The following is a 22,134-nucleotide window of genomic DNA, read 5'->3' as shown; positions in this document are numbered from 1 at the left end:
GAACATAATTTTTCTTCTTGTGAACGACCGTTATCAGTAAGCAAATGCAGCGAAGTCGATCGTCCTTTTTGCTTGGCACTCGTCTTTTTTTCTTTTTTTTTAATCATTTTTGTGTACAGATACATCATTTTGAAAAGACAAAAAGACGTTGCGATGTGTTGAGTGGCAAGTCATTATAGACATATGATTTTGAAGTGAAACATAGGCATAGAAGAAGAAATTTCAAGGCGAACTTTTGAGGTTCTTTTGAATGATGATTTGTTTTTGCGTCCATTCGCCCGAGCTACCACGGGCTGGGAAATTTTTCTGTGGTCAGCAGCGAACCATCGGGCATGCTGGGATAGATTGAAAACTTTCAGCACACAGTGACAAAAACACAACTAGCAGTCACAGAGAGCTATTGCAAATGCGAAGAGAGGAAAGAAAAACAAAATATCAACACATTTACCGTTTGCACATCTGCTATTAAAGCTACGAAGTCGGTAATTATACGTTGCCTCCGTATGTAAAGTGCGCAATCGCTTCTCTGCTTTGTATAAAAGCAAATAAATACATTAGCCTATGTACTTCTTTCTTTTAGGGGCTAAATTAGCTTATTTCCTTCGCTTCCTGTAAGGCATGCGAGTCGCCTGAGAGACAACCACGCTTGTTGCCCTTACCGCGACTCCAAGCTCAGCTTCGGGCTTTGATTTATTCACGAGCTCTTTTTTAATGCGTTTTTTTACCGAATAGCCAAAAGAATTCAAAACAAAACAAAGCACCTGAAGTTATGATTTGCAAAGTCACAGTTGACGTAAAGAAAACAGAAGCCCTGAATGAGGGACGATAGCGCGCGAAGCAGAATGGGCTCTGCTAGGCACAATGAATAAATACATACCTCAAGCAAGGTCAGACACCCTTTAAGCGCTCTGCAGGGCTATAAAAGTAAGTTTACTCTAAAGAGGGCATCTCGAAAGCGGCTAAATAAAAGCTATATGCAAACAACCAGAACTGCAGAGACAAAAGGCTGCTTGAAGAAAGAAGCATAGATCAAAATTTCAGAACTAGCACACGCTACCATGCACTTAGCCGACTTTAACATTAAACGGAAGTAGAGAAGAAGCGATTATGTTCATGAAGTGCAGGCAAATTTCATGCAGTTCGATGACTGTCATAGCCCTCCAAGCTAATTATAACATCTGAAGCTTTATTAATTCATCTTGCAAAAATTCACATCACTGATCTTTGCCTAGAGGCAAGAATAAGTGCAGTAAGAAAAAATAATAAGCGCTACTTGGAGTCGATGGCCAGCAGCTGCAGATTTTCTTCACCATGTTGTTTTATGTCTCTTTTAAATGCTAGCTTTGTATGGATATATATTGCTGAGTCTGTCCTTATGAGCGACGAAAAATTAAGGTTCCCCCTGAACTGTCGGTACTGGTTTAAGGGCAAAATGGTTCCGCTGCCGCTCGGCATGAAATTGTGAAAATACATATAGTAGAGAAAACGAAAGTATGGAATACAGAACCTTTCTTTCCGACGTTTACTTTAAGCTTTTCCTGCAGCACGTGGTTGTCTTCAATATAAATTGTTCAGGTGGCATAACGTTTGGACGCTTGATTCAAAACATTCGACAAACCGGTCTTGTTACAATGATTCATCACTAATGGCGTTTTAATTACCGCGTCTAGTTTCTTCTCCTCGAAAAAAAAAAATGCTAGTTCAAAGCAGCTCATAATGAGTTTAGAGGTACGTGAAAACATAAACGGCCCAAATCTATTACAGATATGCCAGCTTATCCAATCTTCGAATGCCTACTAGACTGTCGCCACTGAAGCAGTGGCTACAGCACGTTTACTTACGAACGTACTCTCCAATTATCAGCTTGAAGCGGGCACAACAAACGCAAACTTGAGGTCCAATGCGAAGCCCGTGGCGTGTGCGTTTGCGCGCACATGTTAATCCACGCTGCTTTTAAAACGTTCATTGTGTGTTCCTACAAAATGGGAGCGGAGAATTATGGGGGACACTTAGACTCCGTCTTTAAAGGTATGACGCGATCCAACCATCCGGCGTTTAAAGCCCGCTTTAACCAAGCCGCATGAATGTGCCTGCATGGCCTACAGGAGTAGAGTGGCTGACTTGGCATACAAGAAATCTGGAAGGTTCCAGAAGAGGACGAATTCGGGCTGATGGATACATGTTGACGAGTCGAGCAACCGAGTAGTTTATTGGTACAGATGAGGCAGCAATATTAGGGAAACAACACGAGTAAAACCTGAAAAAGAAAGCGCACATGCACATTACAACTAGGAATGATGCAAAGTCACTAATTTAGATTGTCGTGTTCCTTAGGGAATAACGGTATCAACGGGCTGCTGATGCAGGTGTCTCCTAGCCATTTTATATTGGAAGCCTCAGATATGAGCGTTGAAGTTTCATCTCTATATCTGGTGATGATATCGGTATCTTCCAAGGTATACTGTGCGCACAAAAATAAGGACGAGAAAGGTACACAACAAGCGCATATTGTGTGTACCTTTCTCGTTTCGCATCCTTGGTTTTTTGTGCGCAGTATACCTTGAAGATATGTCTGACCAACTCGCCCAACAACGCACTCTTTTAAAGATAGTGGTATCCTTGAGATGCGCTTCACAGTCTTTACAATCTGCGTAATGGATGGCAAGCTGGTTTCTTGGTGAATTGTTTTTTTTTACATCTTTTTTGCGTGTTCACGTAGTCTACAGTTGATGCAGCATCCTGTCTCGCGGATATAAAAAATGGTCACATGACGTTGGAATCTGGTAGGCAACAGCAACAGAAGAGTCCACAAACGTCTTGTGCTTTTTGCGGCAGGCTCGTTTTCTTGCTTCCATCATCGTTCACTCGTTCACAATTCGCTCAACCTGTTCCTGGCCGAAAAAACCAAACTAACCAATCTGCTAGTCAGCGCATGTGTCTGTTCTTCAGGTGTCCCGTCTTGCCTAGCGCTGTTTTACTCGACTCTTCAACTGAAAAGTTGGTTCTTATTCCAACTTCACATCTCAAATGAGAAACCCGAGATGGCAGCTCCGCCCTATTTTCTGCAGATGCGGTCTCGTAAAGTGGCACATGTCATCAAAGAATGAGTGTTCGGGCATGTCAGCTGCTAGCTAGCCCTTGCCAGCTACCCCTTGCCGGCTACCCCTTGCCAGCTAGCCCTTTCCAACGACATGCCCGTGAGTCTTCGCTCCCAACGGCTACTCCTACGCCATATTTTCTGAGTAATGGGATCTTTAACTCCACCGCGTTTAAAGGAAAATTTCGTCGTAGGACAACAACGCTCTGTCCTTGCACTACATTGTAATGCTAGGCAGCATTTGATCGTCGAAATTGTGTATAAATAGAAAAAAAGTTTCGCCTCATTGCAAACTAAGTTAATAAACTTTGCTCTGAATTCATGCCGCAGTTTTTAAACGAAAACGTTATGAGATTTATGCTATGAGAGGCCCTGCGCCCAGATTCATTGCCTGGTAATATTAGGATTAATTTCATTTTATTGGTTGTTTACTTGATGCGTAAAATTTACTGGCCTGCAAAGGTTATATCAAAAGATAGCGACGTCATACTTTTGTGCTTCTAGTTCGAAGATGAGTTAGTCAGCAATATCTACAAAACCTGAAGCTGCTGTATGAATTCCTGCATTGAGGCAATTTCACGACTAAAGTTCGCATAAGATGGCCTCTCGAGAAGCCTTTGAGTGTAGCCTGGCTAACCACGTTCTATCTGACAGCAAAAAATTTTGAATTCCCCCATAACGGAAAAAAGAATCTGCAGTGTTCCACAAGAACCCTTCCACGTTTCGACGCGTGAGGCTTCTAAGGCATCAGTGGTTACTATGTCACCGCTTTTTGTCTCGCTGCTTCAGGTGGCGGAGTGGCCAACTCGGTCAGCTCATGGAGCCATCGCAGGATTTTCCAACTGCAGCTGATTCTTCGAGTTGGGAGGGTGAGACAAAAAATTAAGCCCTCCGTAATCTTTCGATCCCAAGTGAGGCATGCTACTCCCAGAAGCCGGCGCTCAGTCACGTTCCTATACTGCTTGGTTAAAGTAAGGCTTTATAACTATGTCGGACGAAGTTTGGATTGTAGCCTAACGAGTATGTGTGAGATAGCAGATGCATGAATTAACAGATCAGTTATCGGGCGAGTTGCGAAGTGCTCCTAATTGAGCAAAGGTCGACAAGCAGAGCTGCGAACCGGCACCGTTAACGCTGTCGGGTCAGCCATAAAGGCGTGCTGCTGCAATTTTTTTCCCCTTCACTACTACTTTTTACGGTTTTTTCATTGCCTTCTCTTCTTCGTCGCGGGACTGCGCCACTTGTTCAGCTCGCTTGTAGCAGCTGTTTTATGTCAGTGTGCATCTCGATGACCATCGACAAGATGGCGTCTCTCACCCTTCAGAGGTCTGATTCTGATTTATGGTATGGCTGTGGGAAACTAAAAGTACAAGAAAAAAAATAAACCCTTAGTTTCACTGCAGCTTTGTGGAAGGGAGATGTTTTGGGATGAAGAATACTGATGAAAAATAGTTGCCTTTATTTGTGCGAGTACGATACTACTACTTTTTGAAGACGCCAGTATCGTGATTCGTCCTACAGAAACATACGAACTTGTTACTGACAGACCAGCATCAGCAGACGCGCTAGATTGCTTGGCCGGACAGGGAAGCAAGCACGTCAAGATAACGGAAGGACTTCATTCGTTACAAGACTGTTTCAAGATGACTCGAAAATAAAATGTATTACCTCCCAAGCAGTCTAGAATTACCCATATAGGGATGTCGACAAAAGTAATAGAAATAACACAATGTGGCATCTAACACGCTTTGCCTTGAACGATGTTAAATTTCACAATTTATTGCAAAATTCTAGAAAACTAGGAACCTTAAGCATATCACTTGGTAGTCACGTCGCTCCGTTTAGGCGGGTAGCGAAATTAGACAAAATTCGGACAAAGTAATTTTGTGAGCGCATTCCGTCATTTCAGTGCAAAAGTAATCACGTGATCAACACACATTCAGACTACAACACACACTCGCGTTGCACACCGCACGTCGTTACCTCCATCAACATAATTTCTAGCGTTCGTATGCCCTACTCAGTTTAACTACGTTATAACTGTATAATTCTTTTCTCGATATTTTTAAATAATAACTGATCATGTGATAGTTTTCGGCAAGTAATGCTCTGCGAAAAGAAGAAAATAAAAAAATCAATGAAAGCTACATGCTAAAATTTAAAATTGAACGCTACCAAAAATGACATCATTGGTGAAGCACTACGTCGCGAAATAAGCAGTGTCATGTCTTTAAAAGACTAAGCGCATTGAACCGCGAAACCAGCCGCTATAACCGTGTTTGCTTTTCGAGGTGCCTTTGATATGAACTGATCTCCTTAAGAGCCCAGAGTTACACTGGAGCAAGATGGTAGTCGTAATTTTAAGATGATGTTAACTGGCGTCGTTGGTGGCATATGGCCTAAACGGGGCAGTGTCAGGCCCTTGTAACTTTGAGGGACGACCGCTGTTGCTTATGTAATATATTAATAACAATAATATTTAATAGGCGCTTATTTTGTATTCGAAATACGCAAGTAACACCTCTGGCACTCCGTTGTGGAATTTCAGAGAAGTTAATAGCTGTTAGAAGTATGACTGCGTCCCCGTGTAATCGAATTTACCAGAAGAGAACGACAGACTGCTAATGAACTACGATTAACTCCTTTTGCTTGCCAGCCGGGCTTCGCAAAAAGTGTAACAATGGTGATATACAGGATCAATTCAGGACCGCCAGATCATTCAAAGAATGCAAATCCTGTTTATATTGGAATTCTTACGGCGAGCGGTTCCTCCATGCTATTTTAGCGGATGGCGCTTAGGCCCGCGCACGTTAACTAACTAAACAAAGCACCACTCCATTATCGAACTTATTAAATAAGAAAATAAGCAACTAACTGACTAACTGAATGGCTGACTAAAAAAAATACCAACCAGGTAACGAACTGTCTAAGTAAAAATCAAAATAACTGACCAGCGCACTACTTAACCATGCAACCGATTAAATGACTAACCAGGTAACTAGCCATCTGGCTAACAGCATGCTTAGTTCATGGTATAGTATCCCGAGTAATCAATACTAACCTGCCCTCGCCATCAGTGTGCCTGTTGCCCACAAGCTCTTTCTTAGTACGCTGCGACTACTATCGCGTGGGGGTTCCACCGGCCTGTACGTGTGCACTACAGGCGCCTCGCAGACGTGGATGCCAGAGGCTTTAACAACCAAAAAGAATAGAACTGCTCATCTGTCTCTCCATTCGTGTTTTTAAATTTAACTGCTCATTAGTCTCCATTCCTCCAGGTACCGCCGCATCAGCAGTATAATAAACGTGACCCTGCGTGCATGCGCGCACGTTTTCACATATTTTTATTATCTCAAGTTAGTCGCTATGAAAACAACATCAGCCGTAAAATTGATGTGTAGACCGTGGAGAAGTTCCATCAAACCAGTATATGAATTTCTTTTAGTGGTTGTTCTGACCCACGGTATTAACACTAGCCTATTGACTTGAAAACATTGCCTTCCAAAATATGCCTAGCTGGAGCCATTCTTTATGGTTTGTCTCAAGACCGACTATAGCCATTCACCTCTTGTGGTCTATGCTATCCAGGATTCGAAAGCTGACAGTAATATAGCTACTTACAGCTACTTAAGGTAAAAAAAAAAGATTGTATGAGTTGAAAAAAAAAAAAAAAAGCATCATCGCTCTGTGCAACGTCTAGCTGCAGACCACGTGTCAAAACTCTTACGCGACTTAGTCAGCAATAAAGGAGGTGTCCTCTTCAAGCGAGAACTCGGCGCATGATTGGGCAAATGTTGCGCTCAGGAGCTCTTCCATGATCTAAGGAAAACGATGGGCATTTTTTTCGAGCTTGAGAAAGCAAAGAGTCCACCCAAAACATTTACTCTTCGAACTATGTCATCATAAAATACGCACACCATGGACTATCTTCTACGTTCATATATTATAAAATATAAATGTAGGGATCCACTTTCAAAACACACGATTGACAAGCTCTGCTGCGATAGAACGCGTGCTGCAACGCATTTTCTGGAATAACAGGGCCAGCCTTTCCAAATAAAAAAAAAAACAAAGCAGCTCTGCGCAAGTAGCTTGGGTGATACGCGATACGTGCCAGCGCGGCAACTAAGGATTCTCCCTGTCTCGACAGAAAAGGATGAGCCGGCTGTCTCGAGGCTCCCTAGTTACAACGAAAACGGTGCGTAAGTAGACCGGGGTAGCAACGTAAAGATGTTGAACGAGGAAAGCAATCCAACGAATATGATAAGATGAGAAAGCAATGAAACATAACAGCGACCGGAAAACAAAGACACTATTGCGAGCGCTTTATGCCACGCAAGATGATGTAGCGGTTTACAGAACACGCAAATGCATGTTGCGCAAATCAGAATGACGGAGCATATTTCGCTTTCAAGGCGACTTACGTTTCGTGTCCCTCTACACGCTTCCGGTTCTTGTCTTTGCGCTTTCATAATGAGGATTCTAATTTGAGGCTGAATTATTTTGTTTATTTTAGGAGGTCACCATACGAAATCTACACTTTCCCAAAATATTATACTTTCCGCCATGCTTAAAGCGAGACGTTACCTGTCCCGCTTTTGATATTGGGAAATATTATTGCCCAAAGGATGCTGTTCAGTGTATTACACCAGCACTGAATTTACACACCAGCAGTTCTTTTCTGATGTTGCAAGATGAGCGTAGATATTCAGAGGGCTCTGCTTTATTACTTATCTGCTGGACATTTCCCAGTGAATATTGACTTGCTATATTTGAGGCTGTCTTTGCCATTGCGTTATGAGCCCCTCCATAGGCTCACAATTGAGACAGAGCAGGAAAAACAAATTTTATTTTGTATTCTTTTGCTCAACTGAGCTCGGGATTCTTAGCTAAAGAAAAGTCTATCAATAGCAGCTGAACATATTATATATATATATATATATATATATATATATATATATATATATATATATATATATATATATATATATATATATATATATATTGTACTGAATCGATCGCTCAAGCGTTGAATGTCACTGTGTCCGAAAGGAAAATAACGTTACGCGAGACGAGCAAGCGGCAAGCGTAGCTAGCCGAGTGCAACAGCAGACACCGCGCGCATTAACCCCCACGCTAGCTTTGCGGTTGATAGGCGCAACTGCTGAGGCCATTGGGGAAACGGACACGCACGTGAGAATATCGTGGCACTGTATGTGTTTATGTGTTTGCTTTTGCTCGTGGATTCCAGCTGAGGCGCCGAGGCTTAAGGTGCAGGAATGGCTTTCAGCTGCGCCAAAGATTGTGCTGCTCGAACGCGGCAAATGCTATGACCCCCCCCCCCCCCCCCCCCCGCCTTTCCACCAATATAAGCGATTCCTACGTTTTAACTTTTAAAGTTCCAGGTGCTTATACGTCTCCTTGATGTACATTTCATCAGTAAAACAAACACAGAAAACGAATGATACGACCAGACGCTTTGATTTTTAGAAAAAAAGGAATTTTCTCACTTTTCGTGATTTAAAAGCTCCCTTCTCTCCCCTCCCTTAAGTGGATCCTAGCGATTTCAGAAACGATAATTACTCATTGTTCGCTAGAAACATTCGCGACATGTATAACTCGCTTGGCTGCCAAGTCAACCTGTTTCATCTCACATGTGCGTGTGCTTTCGCCTGTGCGCGTGTGCTCTGAAATGACAAATGTCCTGACTTTTTCTGCGAGGGAAAAACGTACCTAATAAGTACTCCCTGGCGCCTGTGAGGAACAAGTGTAGCGCCCCGTCGACTTTCCTCCGCCGACTGACGACTAACCTACGGGTTCAAGCTGTGCCGTAGTTGACGCCTCAGCGGCTTCATATGCGCCTGCTGGCGGAGAGCTGTCGTGTGCAGATACTTCAGCGGAGCGGAGCGGCCTGTCGCGCTCTTTAGGAATCCTTCCGCTTCTATAGCTGAATAAAAATGATCGAAAGCAGCAAATAAAGCCCAGTTCTGAGAGAGCGTTTGCGGAAGTACCGTAGTAATGACGGGTGCCGTAAAGTTCTTATTTTGATTTCCCTCAATTACTTCTCTATGCCAAACTCTCCGGCCTCTAGGACCCTGTACTACAATGCCTTGTTTTTGTACCAGCACGAGCAGCACTGCGCCATAAAATATAGAATTCTGGGTAGCTGTGCTGGGTGGAACAAGGAAGCAGGCTTCTTATAATATAAATAAGGGCAAAAAAACAAAAGGCAACAACGCGACGGATACACGCAACGCCCTTTAAGAGGGAATATGATGAGATTTGATTTCTCGGCTGCGTTTACTTTGTGCACTGTGTCAGTATTTCTGCATTCGTCGGTACATCACCCGACACCCATCAGTGGTAAAGACATGTCCCCAAATATTTTGGACGGGTCAAGAGGCCGGTTTTGTACCTGATAACTGTGCATGGTGGTGTGTGATTGGTTTTTCGTCGTCGAGCGACCTGTGTGCCGTCATTTCACTGGGCCGGCGCAATTAGGGAATTAGGGAAATACTGGAATTTGATTTCCTGTCAGGTGTGCTCTTTGGCAGGCCCTTCAAGTCGCGCGACATCTATGACATCATTACTGTCTCCACCAGCGGCGAATTCTCTCTCTATATATATATCGGTCGGGTTCTGCAGTGATGAGCATTATGATTAATTTGCACAGTAAGGAACAAGCGTGAACCTTTACCACCAGTCAAATTGCGGACCAGCGATCAAATCAACGATCACTTGGTCATATCTCTACTCGTTACATTACGCAGGAGATAAACCAGCGCTATTTCAGTCATGAAATAAGCGGCTGAACTTTTTTTGCTGCTATCTTCTTTAAATAAACTTGGCACTACCTCTAGATATTTTGGTTGATATAGATGATATGAATGTCCTGGAGTTAAGCTAACAATTAAATGGTAGAAAATTTCTGATATTCATTTTCGATCTTCATAGTTACAGGCCAATACAAGAGCACAAAAAAAAAGTTGAAAAAGAAAGAAAAGATCAGAGGAAGGCAAGTTGTAAGGGTGCGCTGAATTTAAGACCTTCTTCCAATTTTATCAAAAAACGAATTCGTCGACAGTAGCTTAAGCTGATCTATGAATAGATTTCTGCCAAGCATCTGTTAAAAAAAAAAAAATAAGATACACAGACCGGGAGATTGACCCTACAGGTGTTCGTTGACAAGAACATGTCTAAGCAAAACTTTTTTTTTTTTCGTTTATTTGTCCAACACAAGTTCCTTACATTCAGATATTTTATGAATCTCTTGGTATCGTTCGTTTTTACTTTAGTCTTAGTCAGAAACACGTTGCTGTATTCCTCAAAGGGTGAACCAATGCTTCGATTGCATGGGCAACATAGTCGCCTTTTCAGTAAAAATGCGAAGACTTTGCCCTTGTACGCCGGGCAAGGGGAGGTACATCCGAGTCTTTGAAGTAACGTCGCGTTCTTGCACAGAACAAGTATTCTGCCTGCCTGTTTGCACCGGTTCCACAAACTTATGCATTCGGAAACACATGGTTTTATCTCAGGATCGGGCAGAAATATAAACTTGCTGAACCGCGCTCACAAGGCAACAAGCCGTTCAGCTATTCGTGTTCCAAAGTTCGCTGTTAAATGAAAATGATGGACTCCTCTACTTCTCGATTTGACCAGGCAATTCTCGAGGATCTGAGGCTGAGGTGAAAGCATTCGTTTTCAAAGGCCTTCAAGTATTGAAGCTACGGAGGCAGACTACCACAAAATTAATCTTAAGAGAAGTCTTTGACGTGCCTCAGGGAAGAACTTTCCGTTCTTCCAACAAAGGGAGGAGCTTCAGATCTTCCGCGAAATGTGACTACGCGACAGAGGCATTTCAAGCAGTCAATTTATCATTTCGCGACTTCAGCAACGTCTTTTTGCTCAACGTAAAGATAGAGGCTGGCACCCTCTGTAAATGCCTGAAAATGAAGAACTGGTGTCACGTGATTAACCACCACACGAACCTTGGCCAGAGGATGTGTGTGCCGGAGGCATAAAGTCAATCTTACATGCCGTATCACTATTCTGCAAAGAATCTGCTAATACTACAAGCTATTGAAGACCAGTTTTTTGCCCAAAAATAAAAAAAAAATGCGGAGCCATTTCTTAAGCTCAGCACCATCGTCTCATCTTCCGTAGGTTAGTTGTCTGCTTTCCAAAAATCTTTCGAGATAAAATGAACAAGCAAGCCATATTAAGAACAAGGTTCAATTTTTTTTATATATGCAGATGCTGCTAGAATTCTTGCAGGTGAATTTAGCAACTCAGTGTAAAATATTGTTTCCTTTCTTGCCGCGTTTAGGATCTGATTTTGGTTTTCGTAGGACGCTGCAAAATAAAAAACCATTCTATTGTGCAATATGTGATCCAGTTTAGAGTGAAATATGAGCAATTAAATGACGCATTTTTTTGCTTCTCCCGTTGAAGCTAAGTTGGTAGTATGAGCGGGTTCGTCAGCGTAAACAATCATATAAGACCTATCATTATAAAAGCGCCTGTAAAGCATGCATTGCCGCAAATACACTCTGTATAAGAAGAAACAAACTTTACACAAATGCGTCATGCTGACTGATATTGTGTTTGAATGAAAGAGTGAGGAGAGAACGCTTAACCAAGCATGGTGCAGCGTATTGAATATGTGAGGGTGAAGGGCAAGTATGCTCGCGTAACGCGCGCAGTATTCTCTAAGTCTACTTTTGTTATGACGCGTCAAATTTTGGTTGAATTGTTCGTCGACGCGAGCTGAAAAAACTGGTTGATTTATAGGAAGGAAAAGACGCGGTAACTGTCTCACTTGTTTTCTGTGGACACCTCAACCGCGCCGTAAGAGAAGAGAGGAAGGTGGGAGTGAAAGTGGAAAAAGAAAAAGAGGGGCTTGTAGTGGAGGGCTACGGAGTAATTTCGACCACCTGGAGATCTTTAACGTGCGCTGACATCACACAGCGCAAAGACGCCTCTTCGTTTCGCCTCCATCGAAACGCAGCCGCCGAGGTCGGGTTCGAACCCGGGTACTCCGGCACAGTGGCCGGGCGTCTTACCACTGCACCACTCCGGCGGGGCGACGCGGGTTGAAGCCGGGATGGGAAACACTAGGTTGGCGCTGGTGAAAATCCCGCTATGCGAGCAGATTCAAAAAGGAGGTTTTGTGGACATCTGAACCGCGCCGTAAGAGAAAGGAGGAAGATGGGAGTGAAAGTTGAAATAGAGAAAGGAGATCTGTAGTGGAAGGCTACGGAGGTGGTCGAAATTACTCCGTAGCCCTCCACTACGGCTCCCCTTTCTCTCTTTCCACTTTCACTCCCGCCTTCCTGCCCTTACGGAGCGGTTCAGCTGTCCACAGAGCAAGTGTGACAGATACTGCGCCTTCCTGTGAACCAATTATGCTTAATTATTAACATTATGTTATGAAGTCTCTCAGTGTGGTGTTTGAAATAGTACTGTATTGAAATTTCACACTTATCTGAACTAGGTAGGTACGCCGACATTTTCTCAGTTGAATTTCACGAAAGTATACTTATGCTTCTTTCTTTTTTAACAGTGCTGTTCTTGTGCGACCGTTGGGGCGGTTGAGCCGCGGTTGGGCGTGATCCTGTTCCCTCAACGGTAGGGTCCTCTGAGCAGCGTCACCTGGTTACAGATAGCGGAAATATTGTAAAAAGAAATAATAGCGGGTTTAAAGGTGCCGTATTCTTTGCTTCAGTGGCGCAATGGATTGACACTACTTAACTCCGCAATAAGCGATTAAAACGTCTGTTCAAATCCTGTAATAGCAACTTTTTATTTTTTCGTTTATTTTTTTTAACGCAACATTACAATAACCTACCAAGCTCATTCCTGGGGCTGTTCCCCTTCAGGTTACAATATGTAGTGTTTTTATTTCTTAATAGCCGCAAAACCAGCCTTGAACAGAGCCACGAGGTGATGGCATGACAATGGTTCAGTTCAGTCGTTCAGTCGTTCAGTCTTGTCCGACGCTTCGTGACACTATGGACCATGTCACGCCACGCTTTCCGGTCTCTCACCATCTTCCTAACATCACACAACTTCATCTGCAGTGCCTCGAGAATGCCATCTAACCATCGCGTTCGATGCCTACCCCTTCTCCGGCGACCCTCAACCTCTCCCAACATCAAATCTTTCTCCAGCGACTCCTCTCTACTCATCGGATGACCAAAGTAGCTGAGCTTTAACTTTAAAATTTGACCCTCCAATGAGCAGTCAGGGTTTATGGTCGACAATATCGACTGATTTGATCTTCTGGCAGTCCAAGGAACTCTCAAGAGTCTTCGCCAGCACCACAATTCAAATGCGTCAATTCTTCGGCGGTCAGCCTTATTCACAGTCCAACTCTCGCATCCATACATCACAACTGGAAAGACCATAGCACGAGTTATACGGATCTTGGTTGGCAGACTAATGTCTCTGCTCTTTACTAGGCGGTCAAGGCTACCCATTGCTCGCTTTTCCAGAAGCAGGCGTCTCCTAATTTCATGGCTGCAGTCTCCTTCCGAGATAATCTTGGAGCCCAAGAGGAGAAAATCTGTCACAGCTTCCACTTCTTGTCCATTGATGCTCCAGGACTTGATAGGGCAAGACGCCATGATCTTTGTCTTTTTAATGTTCAGTTTAAGCCCAAACTTCTCACTCTCATCTTGTAAGCGCATCAGAAGTCTCTTGAGTTCCACTTCACTTTCTGCCATTAAAGTGGTATCATCCGCATATCAAAGGTTGTTGATACGTTTTCCAGCAATCTTCACTCCAGCTGAAGACTCGTCCAGACCGGCCTTCCTCATGATGCACTCAGCATATATGTTAAATAGGCAGGGCGACAGTATGCAGCCTTGCCTCACTCCTTTCTCGATCGGAAACCAATCAGTAAGACCATGCCCAGTTCTGACTGTGGCCTCTTGCCCTTCATACAGGTTCCTGAGGAGACAGATGAGGTGAATTGGAACTCCCATCTCTTGGAGAGCTTGCCACAATCTGCTGTGATCTACGCAGTCAAACGCTTTTGCATAATCAATAAAACAGAAGTAGATGGGTTTCTGGAACTCACTTGCTTTTTCCATGATCCAGCGAAGGTTGGCAATTTGGTCTCTAGTTCCTCTACCCTTGCGAAACCCAGCTTGCACGTCCGGAAGCTCCCGATTTACATACTGCTGCAGCCTACCTTGGAGGATTTTCAACATCACCTTGCTAGCATGCGAAATAAGCGCGATCGTGTGGTAGTTGTAACAATCTTTGGCACTGCCTTTCTTTGGGATAGGGATGTAAACTGACCTCCTCCAATCCTGTGGCCACTGCAGGGTTGTCCAAATCTTCTGACATAATGTATGCAGAATGTTAACAGCGTCATGATTGAGGTTTTGAAGCAACTCAGCTGCAATGCCATCAATTCCGCTAGCTTTATTCTTAGCAAGGCTGGCTAAGGCCCATTCAACTTCACTCTTCAGGATGCCCGGCTCGAGATCAGTAATTACAACTGTCTTATGTTGGGTTTGCACTTTCGGGTCCTTCTTGTACAGTTCTTCTGTGTATTCCTGCCACCTCTTCTTTATCTCTGAGGCTTCAGTGAGGTCCTTGCCTCGTTTGCCCTTTATCACGCCCAGCTTAGCACAGAAGGTTCCTTTGATATCCTTGATTGTCTTATACAGAGCTCTTGTGTTCCTTAATTGTCTGTTGTCCTCAACTGCTTGGCACTGTATGTTCAGGCAGGCATTCTTATCTCTCCTTACTATTTTCTGAAAATCCGCATTGAGAACCTTCTATCTTTCTCTTTCCCCCATAACTTTTGCCATCCTCCTTTCCTCAGCTATTTGCGAAGCCTCTTCAGATAACCAGTTTGCTTTCTTGCATTTCTTTTGCTTTGGAACTACCTTAGTAGCAACTTCTTGTATTATATCACGGACATCGGTCCACATCTCTTCGGGCTCTCTGTCTTCTAGATCTAATTCTTGAAATCGATTCCTCACTTCCACAGCATATTCTAATGGAATTTGATCCAGATCATACCTGAAAGGCCGTCTAGTTTTCTGCGTTTTCCTCAATCAAAGTTTAATTTTGGCAACAAGAAGCTGATGATCGGTGCCACAATCGGCCCCAGGCCTTGTTTTTACTCCTTGTAACGCTAATGACAATGGTAACACTAATCAAATACCTTCACCGTAATCATTTCTTGCCTTCAGTGAGTGTATGTTACCTTTAGGTTGCGTTCAGGGACACCTTTCGGTAACTATCGCCGTTTCACTCGCTGAGAGGTAACCAGTAAGGAGAAAGAAGTTGCGGGACCCAACCGTTGAGGAGACGGAATTACGCCGCGGTTGGTCCGCTGCCAGTGTAACCGAGGGAAAAGCAGTCACGATCCAAGGAAAATATCTCAGAAGGAAGAGAGAGAACAGCCACAAGTTGTGCGCCGCTTGCACGCGCTTCTTCCTCTTCTTCTGAAAAATCCTCTTTGGCTGGTGAGAAAATAAATAGTGCATTGTCGCGGCACATAAATACATAGACGCAGAACTCGAATTTTCTGCCTCTTTATTGCTGAAAAAAAAAAAAAAAAAAAAAAAAAACCTTTATTATTCGACGTCAAATTTCGCGATCGCCTTAGATTTTTTTTTTTTTTTTCTGCTAAGAAAATGAACCATCGTTTCTCAGTTCGAGGTTAACGGAAGCGCCTAAAAATAGGGAACATGGCTTTCAGTGAAGCACGTATCGCATATCGCAGTTTCGAGTTAATGCGCTTGATAAACAAAGGTCTCCTCAGGGTATCCATCATGTGTGTTCATATTGTTTGTTTAGCGAGAATTGTAGTCTACCTTTGACCTGAACCAACTAGCTCAGTACAGATCGCCCGGGAAGAGCAAGGTTTGGGTGCAGTTTATGGATCGAATGTATTGAATCCAAATGAAAGATTGCTTGAAATTGAGGGCGGACGTTCGACAGAAGAATCGCAAATGAATACTTAAAAACGATATCGCTAACATATTCTATTTAAACCTCCGTACCAATATTATAACATTTATTATAACATTTCGAAAGTATTAATTTCTTAACCACAACTTAAACTTAGTGGAAGAACTAGCATACTGTCTTCTCTATATGGCCTTTCTATTCTCAGCTTGTTACTGCAGGTGACCAAGCTTGCCTGCTTTGCCACTGCTGACCTAAAGAAAATGTACTTGCCTGGAAGAATACTAATTTCATTTTTGCACATTGAGCAATTAGTTCAGCAATCTAAACAGCCTCTATACGTCTGTCTCGTGCACGTAAAATCTCGTTTTATTGTGAGTGAAGTTTATAATGTTGTCATTACATTTTCCTCAAGCTTTCTTTGCCTTAAGAATATAATTGAGGGCTTTTTTTTTTTTCATCTAATCCTAACATAGGCAAAAATAAATCTTTTTCTTAAATTATGGTATGTTCAGTATAACAGATATAAGTTTGAGGACTTCAAAATGTAACAAGCTCTCGTTATGAAATTTATCGTGAGAAAAACGCTCGCTCTCTGGCAGAGTTCTTTAAAATCCCGAAAACACTAATATATGGGAAACAAGTATACATTTCGAATCCTGCGACGTACTGCGCCTGCAGAAAAGAAGGCCGACAAGGTCAGCACACTTCCATTCAGCACCAGTTCTTTTTTTTGCGTTTACGTCCGCCTTGGCCCTTAGTTCACATGCACCCTATTTGCTCCCAGCTCGAAGAATCACTGCGATGCCCCGGCAACACAGAAAAAAAGAAAGAAAAGTTTGCATTCTAGGATTCGCATTGGCCTTTTTTTTTTTTTTTCTTCGTAAAGAGCAGCACGCGGGCGCATGTTCTAAGCAGGTACGATGTCAAAGAGCGGCCGAGTCATATTTTAAGCCATTCGAAATACTTATAAGGGAACGCAAGAAAGCACGGCATGAAGTAAAAAGAGGCAAAGGACTCGCGTGGAGCCAAAAAAGGCAAAATCTCGGTGCCCGAGATGAAACCACCGGTTTCAACACGCGACGCCGAGGCAGCTGGGCCAGTTTTCCTTTCTGTCATTACTCTTTCTCCATTGCTGGAAACTTTTTTCTCTTTTTTTTTTTTTTCGCTACGAACGTTTTCTCACGTATCTACCTTTTCTTTTTTTTTACTCACTTTCAGAAGTGAAAACATAGCACTCTACTCAGTCAACGTGTTTCCAAATGGTGCGTTTTTGGGTCGTTTCTTGTACTTCTGCGGTGAATTCGCAGCGGGCGCACCGCGGTAACACTAGGTAGTAGCTATACTCAAGCAGCAAAATATGGGAGTGGCCATGTTACGAGTCAACAAGAGGGTTTTTCATTTATAAAGTTCGGTCTACTGAACATTTGGGTAACCTGTTTCTTCTGTGCATTTTTCATAAGCTAAATAGCAAACACCAAAATTATTTCTTTCCGCTTGCGATACATATAAGCAGAGGGTAAAAAAAAAAAAAAAACGGCATTGTCCTTTCCAGAGCAGAAAGCAAGTTATTAAATTGAGCACAAATTTGCACTTTTTGGACGGTTAAAGAAAATGTAAGGGAAGCCAAATGTTTTTTTACGGCGGGGTTTAACTGAGAAGTTCCTCATTATAAAGTATACGACTGTTCGACGTCATGTGTCTATATTGCTGCTACACAGACGTTTTTTGACTAAACCGAGTTCGTCACCAAAAAAACAAACACACACACACACACACACATATATATATACAGAGAAAGAGAGTAACATCCATGCGGTTGAATTTATGTTACCAAAAGCTATAGACTGAAGTTGTAATGTTATTTTACGTTCTTGAAGATTATCCATTGCAGAAAGATCAGCCGGTTCTGTGCAGAACGGTTCCAGTTGCTGCTCAAACCGAGCAAAAGAACTGGTCCAGAAACAACTGCGACCTCTTTGGGGCACTTACCCGCACCCTCTTGTCAGCCCATACTATTGGACTCGTGTGCAGTACAAAAGCATCAGCGTTCATGTCAATGATAGGCGCGACAAGGTGAGAAGAAAAGAAAAACATGAATTGCTTACCTGAGTCGACTCGATTTTCCATACTATGCAAAAGCAAGGATACCTGCAAGCCCACAAGTACCCTAACGAGCGCCAAACGTAGGCTAGTCAGGAGGGTCATGACGGGGGCTGGCAGTGCAGGCTTTAGAAAAACGTCACAAGTCGCTGGCTGAGTTGATGACACCAGATTCCCATGAGCGGAAGAAGGGTTAACGCTTCGGAGTTGCAGCGCTCATAACCAGGCCCTTAATGGTGCTCACGCACAGATTGTAGCACGTTACGAACTCACAGAGGAGTTTATTACACCGCGGACACCACAGCAGTGTAGATCTCCGGCTGTCGCCGCTGCAGTCGTGGTAGTAATGAAGCACAGTATGAGCAAGGGCCCAACTAGGAGGAGCACACCACACGCAAACGTATCCAATGTGGCAACGGATGAGAGCACAATGCTGTTTCGGCACTCCTGCCTGTTAGCAGCCTGTGGAATTACGACGGACAGGAGCCGCACTCACTCGCGCATGAGCACGCACACGCACGCTATTACGTTCACGCACTACTAAAAAGCAGCTGTACACACTGGGGAAGAAAGGAGAGCGATCTATCCACGACAGCTCAGGCAGCGCGACAAGCTGCCGACGCTGCACTTGGAAAGGCGTGCAAGTTTCGCGGCACAGATGAGACCGGTGACGGCGCGAAATTGGCGCTTTGGAGAAAGTCAGGGGTCCGTTTCTTTTTTTTCTTCTAATGACACGTCGACTCGTGCAGCGAGACAGAAGAAGAAAGGAACCACGTCCGGTGCTTCCAGCCCTGATCGTTGCCTCGCGCCCGCGCCTCAGGCACGCTAGCGAGACAATCGAATGAACCGTGCTATCCGGGAACCGGCGCACAAGCCATCGCGAGCGACGCCAGCAGACCGACTGGCGCGACCCCTCGTGGCCGAATCTTTCGCCTCCGCTGCCACCGCCGCTGCCGCCGCCGCTCTCGCCGCCACGCGCGCTGGAGAGGGAAAAAGGGAGAAAGCGAACGTAGAACAAAGGCTTGCTCCCACGCGCCACTTCCTCATTCCCTCCGTCCCTTTTTTATCTTTCCTGCGTTCTCCTCTTGGCTCCTGAAAAAAAAAAAAATGAGGTTGTGGCCAACGTCGGAGTGCTAGCAGCAGCAGTGCCGCTGTATATGGAAATTCAAGCACGAAGTTTTGTTCCTATTCATACGAAGGCATGTACATGCTTAACTTTGAAAGACTGTGCATATACTGATTTGTCCCAAACACGTATCTCTCTCTCCCTATCCTGAATGGCAGTTTTAAATGGGCCCTATATTTGGTTGTTTTCACTGCAGCGTTAAAAAGTATTTTCAACTCTTCGTAGCGAATGCCGTACAGGAGAGTCAGCAGCTTCCCTCGCTTCATTTGCCCCTGCATTTCCTTTCCCCGGAGGGCTGCGCTCTTAGCAAGTGCATTAGTGATATCTCTTACTAATGGGCAAGAATAATTATTATAAACTTAATACTGAGAACTTAATGTTAAAGGTGGAGCAACTGTGAGGTTTAAAAGATTAGCCGCAAAAAAGAGTTGAAATGAAAAAAAAATAATGTTACACCTATATACCCAATTTTTCATCGTTAGCTACAGTGTGCATACTTCTGTATTACATTTCTAATTAATAAATTAATAATAACAGTTAATAAAGCCGGTCAGAAACACAGTCGTTGAATATTTTTAGCTATAATGGCACTTCGCCGGACGTTTTATTAAGGGAAAGGAGCAGCAGCTAGAGGCGTCTTTGCAGGCGTTTGCTCATCTGGCGTTGTCAAAACACCGTGGCTGCTGTCGCTCTACTACGCAAGTAGGAGCGGAAAAATGAGTAAATGTGATGAAATATACCCGCAAATGTTGATAATATTATTGCATTAAGCGGTGCATGCACTGGTATGCGCATAAGGAAGGAAGAAGAAGAATCTCGCGAGTTTTGGAGAAGGCGACTTTCGAGCACTGTCGACTGGTGCCTGCAAAAATGCCTGTTTTTTGAAAGCTTTGTCTTCCGTGTCCGCTCCCTGCAATCACAAGCGGAACTACCCCGTAAAAATATCTTCCGAATAATATTACTTTGAACGAAGGTCAAGGAAAGGTAACCAAGATCAAATTATTGCCTCATTAGGCCTTGGATCGAAATCTTCGATGGCAAGAAATTCATGGTATCTGTGCTATGCTTCCGTATTTTTCCGAAGCATCTTGTAGTAGCAATCTGAAGCGGACTCTGTGTCCTTCAATGACTCTGCCAAATATTTATGCGCCACATGTTTGCAGTAATTCCAACTCAAGAACGCGCTTGTCGCACATTTCATTTCTTTTGTGTGTATATAAAAAAGGCTTTTAAATATTGCAAATTCCTCGAACCAGCGGTCAGTTCGATGAATGTGTCCTTCTAATGCAGGAAAGCATAAATAACCAGGGCCAAGATTTACTTGAAGTATCTTTTCTGTAAATTCCTCATTTTTTGCGAGTGGTTATTTTTTTCTACTAAGGTATCGTGGGGGGGGCTCCCTAAGATATGTCCTGGCATTATATTGTCACGTACACGGGCATTAAGGATACCAAGGATAGCAGGGGGTAGCCCAGACACAACGACAGCAAGCAGCACAGAGGCAAGCGCGAGCGACACTTTGTCGTCCTCTCAACTTCGTCCTCCTTCACTCCTCAGTCATGCGCCACCTGGCAACGCTAGGTGGCATTACCCCCCCCCCTCTCCCCCCACCCCTTTCCGAAAAAAAGGATTGAAAAAAAAAAACGGAGGACGGCCGTAAGAGCGGTGTGAAAAGCAAGAGAGGGGTCACAGAGGGTGGCCATACGTTATCGTTGGTAGTACGGCTTCAGCCGCACAATGTGCACAATGTCCGAGCTGGGCTTTCGACGTTTGGTTGTGCGGCACCGTCTGGAATAACTTCATAACTGAGGTCACTCACACGATGCAACACTTTGTACGGCCCGATGTAGCGGGAAAGGAGATTCTCTGACAAGCCTGGACGGCGAACTGGTGTCCATACCCAGACTTGGTCCCCAGGTTTGTAGTCAACCTGGCGGTGCTGGAGGTTGTAACGGCGCGCGTCAGAGGTCTGCTGCCACCCGATGTGCACACGGGCGAGCTGGCGGGCTTCCTCAGCGCGGATGGCATATTGCTGGGCATCTGGGGAAAGCTGGTCGCCATCTGGACACGGGAGCATGGAGTCGAGCATGCTGTGAACTTCGCGTCCGTAAACAAGTCGAAATGCTGTAAAGCCCGTTGTTTCTTGTAAGGCTGTATTATACGCAAATGTGACGTACGGCAGCACCTCGTCCCAGTTCTTGTGCTGCACATCGACGTACATTGACAACATGTCTGCAATCGTCTTATTCAATCTTTCTGTAAGACCATTGCTTTCTGGATGGTACGCTGTGGTCTTGCGATGGGTCGTGCTACTCAGCTCAAATATGCGGTCGATCAGCTGCGAAGTGAAAGCTGTCCCTCTGTCGGTAATGACGTATGAAGGGGCGCCATGCCGCAAGACTATGTTGTGCATAAAAAACTCTGCTACTTCGGAAGCTGTGGCATGAGGGATTGCCTTTGTCTCAGCGTATCGAGTCAGGTAGTAAGTAGCGACTACTATCTATTTGTTTCCCGCCTGCGACAAAGGGAAAGGGCCAAGGAGATCCATGCCAATTTGGTCGAACGGAATGCGGGGTGCTTTAACGTTCTCGAGAAATCCGGCAGGCTTTTGGGGCGGTGTTTTACGGCACTGCCATTCGCGACAGCTTCGTACATAGCGTTTCACAGCTGCGGAGAGTCCTGGCCAGTAATACATGTTGCGCACTCGAGCAAGCGTCCGCGAGTAACCCAAATGACCAGACGTCGGTTCATCGTGGCAAGCAAGGAGAATATCCTCACGGAGCTCGCAGCTGATTCTGGAATATCGGCAGCTCTTTGCTCCACTACGCACGCAGAATTTTTGGGCGGCTCTTTACTTTAGTCATGCCTTGACCATGTC

General features: G+C 44.2%; 1 protein-coding gene across 3 annotated transcripts in view; it reads right to left on the bottom strand.

The window, feature by feature from the left end:
* The window catches only part of LOC146185894 (nephrin-like), a 710,707-nt gene that overhangs the window by 664,471 nt on the left and 24,102 nt on the right, over positions 1–22,134 (bottom strand). For 2 of the 3 annotated variants that reach the window (XM_084606824.1, XM_084606827.1), the window contains exon 2: positions 18,136–19,222. In XM_084606824.1, coding sequence (XP_084462950.1) covers positions 18,136–18,235 — 100 coding nt within the window. In that variant the 5' untranslated portion in view covers positions 18,236–19,222. Of the gene's footprint in view, positions 1–18,135; positions 19,223–21,156; positions 21,318–22,134 lie in introns of all 3 variants that reach the window. The other variant, XM_084606825.1, reaches the window with a different exon arrangement.

The sequence above is a fragment of the Amblyomma maculatum genome, chromosome 6 (assembly GCF_055883805.1).
Source record: "Amblyomma maculatum isolate TAMU_Amacu chromosome 6, ASM5588380v1, whole genome shotgun sequence".
Taxonomy (NCBI): domain Eukaryota; kingdom Metazoa; phylum Arthropoda; class Arachnida; order Ixodida; family Ixodidae; genus Amblyomma; species Amblyomma maculatum.
The sequence above is the reverse complement of the archived record's forward strand: the minus strand, read 5'-3'. Positions and strand labels throughout refer to the sequence as shown.